Raw genomic sequence first — 6,223 nt, 5'->3', positions numbered from 1 at the left:
ATATATATATATATATATATATATATATATATATATATATATATATATATATATCACTCCTTTTTTCATCGGCTCCATAATAACCTCAAAATCAATTAATCAGTCAATCTACTCTCTCTCTCTCTCTCTCTCTCTCTCTCTCTCTCTCTCTCTCTCTCTCTCTCTCTCTCTCTCTCTCTCTCTCTCTCTCTCTCTCTCTCTCTCTCTCTCTCTCATTCCCAGTATCGTTTTCGGCGTTGTAATTGAAAAGTAGTGATCTCTGTTTCTCTTTTCTTTTTCTCCTTTTTTGTGCCATTTTCAGTTCAGATTAGATCACGCCTATGTTGTTTTTTTTGTTCTTCCTTCTTGTCACTTTCTTCTTCCTGCACCACATCTGCAAAACTCGTTCCTTTAAATATTTTCTCCTTTTTACCTTCGCCCACCCTTCTGCAGATTATTGAGACGTGCGGTTACCTCTTCATTGGCGGTCTGGTTGGGATTCCCTTGACGCTTGCAGTGGAGCGACCGATCCTTGGCCTGGAGAAAATCATCTTCCCACGTAAAGGTAAGCCACGGAACTTCATCAAACCTTATGGCGAAGTGCTGATGATAAGGCAACGCTCAGCTGATAGAAAGGGTATGTCACTGTGTCTTAGAAGTCTGTCATTCTTAGCCGAGGTTGCAAAATGTGTCTCCTTTTCTAAATGGTGTGGAAATAGGTCAACTTGTCACAAAAGGAGGGTTATGAATTTTTGTCCGCTGTGAACGGTGCGGCCAAATGTTTATTTTTTTCTATGTAAGAGGGAGAACTGCCAAGGGTCAAAATAAATGAATTAGAGAAAAAAAGGGCCCACTGGAATTGCAGTCTCCAAATTCTAAAAATCCTAACACGGTAATTTTGTACACCAGAAAAGAGAAAACAGGCTAGCACGTGCGCCAATTGTCATGTCGCTCTGTCCCTCTTCCATTTTCAGGAGAATTGAGTTTTCTATCCTCTGTGAACGGTGCAGACAAACGATATGCATATTTTAGAAACGCTATCACGTTAATTTTGTACACCAGAAAACAAACTAGTACGCGCGCCAATTGTCATGTCGCTTTGTCACTCATCCATTTTCAGGGGTTATGAATTTTCTATCCTCTGTGAACGATGCAGTCAAACGATATGCATATTCTAGAAATCCTAACACAGTAATTTTGTACACCTGAAAATAAACTAGCAGTCCCGCCAATTGTCATGTCGCTCTGTCGCTCTTCCGATTTCAGGCTACGAAGTAAAGACAGCACCAGAAAATTAACACATTCCAGTTATCATGTCCTCTTATAGTCTTTCCCTTTTACACGATACGAAACCAAAACACACACACACACACACACACACACACGGCCCGGTAGCTCAGTGGTTAGAGCGCTGGTTTCACAAGCCAGATGACCGGGGTTCGATTCCCCGGCCGGGTGGAAATATTTGGGTGTGTCTCCTTTCACGTGTAGCCCCTGTTCACCTAGCAGTGAGTAGGTACGGGATGTAAATCGAGGAGTTGTGACCTTGTTGTCCCGGTGTGTGTGTGTGCCTGGTCTCAGGCCTATCCGAAGATCGGAAACAATGAGCTCTGAGCTCGTTCCGTAGGGTAACGTCTGGCTGTCTCGTCAGAGACTGCAGCAGATCAAACAGTGAATTAACACACACACACATACACACATAAACCGTTCAAAATTTCATGTTTCTCCATCATTCTTCCTTCTATAGTCTATGTAACCAAAACATCACAAAACTACAATATGTCAATTATATAGTCCGATTGATTTTCCATTCTACGGGATACGAGAAAAAAAAAACACTGACACGTCAACGTAACTAATGCCAAACTGTCATCTTCCCGCAGGTCGTGGAATAATAGAGAAGAAGGTGGAGGAAAAGAAGCAAGAGTAGTGATGACGCGTGCTACTGAAGGAGAACAAAACCATGCAGGTGCTAAGATCAAATGTAGAGGTTACCAGTGAGAGATTCATTCGTGCCTCTTCTTCAGTTGTGTGTGTGTGTGTGTGTGTGTGTGTGTGTGTGTGTGTGTGTGTGTTAAAATATATTACTTAAATGCCCTTGTCAGTGTTGTATGTACATAGATGTACTCTAAATTATATAACAAATATATTATAGAATCGTACACTGTCTGATTGTTTTGCTCCCATCCTTCGACCCTCGCCTCTCACCTCTCGCTTCTTGCCTCTCATCTCTCATCTCTCTCTCTCTCTCTCTCTCTCTCTCTCTCTCTCTCTCTCTCTCTCTCTCTCTCTCATGTGGAGTCTAACCTTCCCTCCGTTTCTCCAGCACCTCTTAACTTCTGACCATTTGAGTGTGAAAGAAAACACAGAAACACTCCCTTCACACACACACACACACACACACACACACACACACACACACACACACACACACACACACACACACACAAAGAATGAATCAAAGATGAATGAATGGCAAATGTTTTAAAATGTATATAAAGAATACATTTGAATATGAAGAACACTTTTGCAGGAATGAAAGAAAAAGATATGGGTGAGAGAGAGAGAGAGAGAGAGAGAGAGAGAGAGAGAGAGAGAGAGAGAGAGAGAGAGAGAGAGAGTCACCGTCGGCCTCAACGGTGACTCTGCATAACAAAAACAAAAGAACATCGGAATTCCAGACCCAGAGAAGCTGTAACCCATTTTCTTAAGCGCGCTCCTTACTTCCGTCTTGTTGAGAGAGAGAGAGAGAGAGAGAGAGAGAGAGAGAGAGAGAGAGAGAGAGAGAGAGAGAGAGAGAGAGAGAGAGAATTCCCTACAAATTCATAAAAACAAAATATCTACTAACAAAGAAAAGAAAGACGATAGAAAAGATAAATAATGAAAGAAAACGGAAAAAGGAAGAGGAGAAAAATTTGAGGAGGAAAAGGAGGAGGAATAGTAGTATAAGTAGTTGTAGTAGGAGGAGTAGGAGGAGGAGGAAGAGGAAGAGTAAGAGGAGGAGGAATCTGAAGAGGTGATTCAGCAACAGATTTCAATGTGTATAGAGCAAACCGTTAGTGCAGAATGAGACTCTTCCTCACCTGCTACCTGCTCGTCTGTCTGTCTTTCTGTCTGTCTGCCTGTCTGTCTGCCTTTCTGTCTGCATAAGGCCCATATTATAAAACACTTCCTAGCTGCACCTTCACTATTTTCAAAGGGCTCTAGCTGAAGTGATACGGATTTTTAAGGACGTTTCTGTAATTCTAAGGATATGTTAACGAGTTTTCTGTGTAATCAATAGGAAAAATACTCTTGAAATTTCACCCCGCTTATCATCTCTGTAACCTTGGAAAACAGTCGTGGTGAGAGAGCAAAGCGTTTCTAAATACGGACCTATTTTTCTGCCGGTCTTTCTGTCTGTTTCAGTATCCCCGTGTCTTTCTGTCCTATTTTACTATTTTTTCCTCTATATCCGTCTACATGTATATATAAATCTGTCTATCTGCCTTCTATCTATTGTCTGCTTCTCTTTCTATATATTTTTCTTATCTAACTGTCTGGTTCTGTGTCTGCCTCACTGTTTTGTTTGTCTCTCTCTGGTTATCCGTTTCTCTATCTGTCTGTATTGATATCTCCATTCATCTGCCTGTTTGTTTACCTCTACCTGTCTTTTCACCTCTTTCTTCTCTTCCTCTCTGTCTCTCTGTCTCTCTCTGTCTCTCTCTGTCTCTCTCTCTCTCTCTCTCTCTCTCTCTCTCTCTCTCTCTCTCTCTCTCTCTATCTATCTATCTATCTATCTTCAAACGCACTTCTCTGAAAGACACTTAAACTCATAATTATCAGAACCACAAATATTCTACGAAACTTACGAAACAAAGAATGGGAGGATAACATTCGGTACCAAATTATCTTATCAATACCAGGAAAACATTGGTAAAAAGGACTATATAACAAACTGTCCTTTAATGCATTTTTTTTTCAATTTTTCCTCTTCCTCCTCCATCTCCTCCTCCTATTAATCCCTTCAGTACCATGGCGTGGTTTAGTATTCATTCTGCTTACTATTTGGTGATTTTAAACAGATTCAGACACTTATGTTGGAGTTAAAATAGTTTAGACTCAGTCCATTAACCTTCTGACTTCCATAGACCCTTCCTAATGTAAATAAAGTCATCTAATCACATCGAAAACTTAACTCCTTCAGTACCAGGACGTGTTTTTATAATCATTCTGTTTACTATTTGGTGATTTTAAACAGATTCAGAAACTCATGTGGGGTTAGAATAGTTTAAACTCTGGCCATTAATCTTCTGACCTCCATAGACCCTTCCTCTTGTAAATAAAGTTATCTAATGGAATAAAATAGTTTAGACTCTGCCCATTAATCTTCTTACCTTCATAGACCCTTCCTCATGTAAATAAAGTCATCTGATCTCAAGCAAAACTCATAGTAAAAAAAAAATGCATCCCAGTACTGAAGGAGTCAAACGTGGGAGATGAAACGAACATTGAGTGCAGTAGGCCGTTCAAAGCAGCTGAAAGTGGGTAGAAAGTCTGATTTTACCCATTAGATTTGCACACGAGAAAACGACATACAGGAACGCAGCTGTTGCCTCCCTCCCTTTCTTCTCACGGCCTTCCTTGTCTTCGTTACTGGGCAAGACGATACAGAAGGAATTAGTTAAGCCAAAGTAAAGGAAATATAAGAGATTCGACTTTACACGAGAGAAGTTAGTATACAAGTAGATAAAAAGTGTGCAAATATGAAGCCTTGGAGAATAAAATGTAAGAAATAAAAAAGGATGAGAGAGAGAGAGAGAGAGAGAGAGAGAGAGAGAAGAGAGAGAGAGAGAGAGAGAGAGAGAGAGAGAGAGAGAGAGAGAGAGAGAGAGAGAGAGAGAGAGAGAGAGAGAGAGAGAGAGAGAGAGAGAGAGAGAGAGAATCCCTTTTCCTCAAAACTAAAACCAACCAACAACAACCAACACAAACGAAAAATAAATAAATGAAAAGGAGACAAAGGAAAAAAAAACGAAAAAAAACTCAAACAAGAATAAAAATTAACACAAAACCAAAAAAATCAAGGAAAACAAAAGAAAAAACAACCAAAACGAAACACAAACCGAACAACAACAAAAAACACAAATAAAACGAGAAATAAATCAAAACGAAAACGGAAGAGAGAGAGAGAGAGAGAGAGAGAGAGAGAGAGAGAGAGAGAGACGGCGACACTGTGAGAGGCTGGCTGACGGGCGGGAAGGTGCAGCGGTGTTGGACTTTCAATGGACAGAGTGAGGGAGGATGTAGGTCAGTTAATCATCATTTGGGGTCACTCAGGTTGGTTCTTGGAGGAGGTGAAGCTGAATCCGCCTCCTCTGTTTGTCCGCCACACTTTCTGACCCCCAGGGGAAAGCGTCGAGAGAGAGAGAGAGAGAGAGAGAGAGAGAGAGAGAGAGAGAGAGAGAGAGAGAGGAGCAAGAATTAAAGAAATATAAAAAAATAACGATAATTCATGTGAAAATGAGAGAGAGAGAGAGAGAGAGAGAGAGAGAGAGAGAGAGAGAGAGAGAGAGAGACTATACACCCACCTCACAAGAGACTACACACAAGAACTCACCAGCAACATAACATACATAGCTTAAGTCATGAAGTGCAGTGTGTGTCCTGAGAAACATATTCACTTTATAACTACGCAGGAACCGAAGAAAGAGAAAAGAGACAGAGACAGAGAGAGAGAGAGAGAGAGAGAGAGAGAGAGAGAGAGAGAGAGAGAAAAGGTTAAAGAAAGTTAAAGGCATTCCAATAAACTTTCTCCGAACCGCAATGGATGAAAACGGTCAGATTAAACAAAGCCTTTTTATTTGCCATTCAAAGCCTTTAGACAATGACGAGAAGGATGCAGGAAAAAATAGAAAGAAAAAAAATAAAAAAGAAAAAGAAAAAAAGAACTATAAATGAGTTTTTCCTTTATGTAAGATGGGAAAGCTGGCCAAGGGTAATATAAAACGGTAAAAAAAAAGGCCCACTAAGTCGCCAGTCCCCTTGCAGGTCAGAGAGAGCTAGGCAAAAGAAAGGGATAAATGACTTGAAACGAATAATATGTTCGATACTAATGGTGATGAGTTTACCTGTGAGATTTCAGCAGGTAAGGTAAAGGAAAGGACACAGGTGATTATTTGATGTAATTATGAGAAAACTGAAGACTCGGAGAAGAAATTAAGACAAAACTCGCTGCCTATTTACGTATTTCCTTTTCTTCAATTTT

At 40.4% G+C, this 6,223-nt stretch overlaps 1 protein-coding gene across 1 annotated transcript in view; it reads left to right on the top strand.

Annotated features, from left to right (window-relative positions):
• LOC123499284 (nose resistant to fluoxetine protein 6-like) overlaps positions 1–2,146 on the top strand; it is a 17,364-nt gene extending 15,218 nt beyond the window's left edge. The window contains exons 18-19 of the mRNA XM_045247085.1: positions 433–544; positions 1,863–2,146. Coding sequence (XP_045103020.1) covers positions 433–544; positions 1,863–1,909 — 159 coding nt within the window. The 3' untranslated portion in view covers positions 1,910–2,146. The remainder of the gene's footprint in view (positions 1–432; positions 545–1,862) is intronic.
• The last annotated feature ends 4,077 nt before the right edge of the window (positions 2,147–6,223 follow it).

This window comes from Portunus trituberculatus, chromosome 49, assembly GCF_017591435.1.
Source record: "Portunus trituberculatus isolate SZX2019 chromosome 49, ASM1759143v1, whole genome shotgun sequence".
Taxonomy (NCBI): domain Eukaryota; kingdom Metazoa; phylum Arthropoda; class Malacostraca; order Decapoda; family Portunidae; genus Portunus; species Portunus trituberculatus.
Note: the sequence above shows the minus strand (reverse complement) of the source record. Positions and strands in the feature narration are given on the sequence as shown.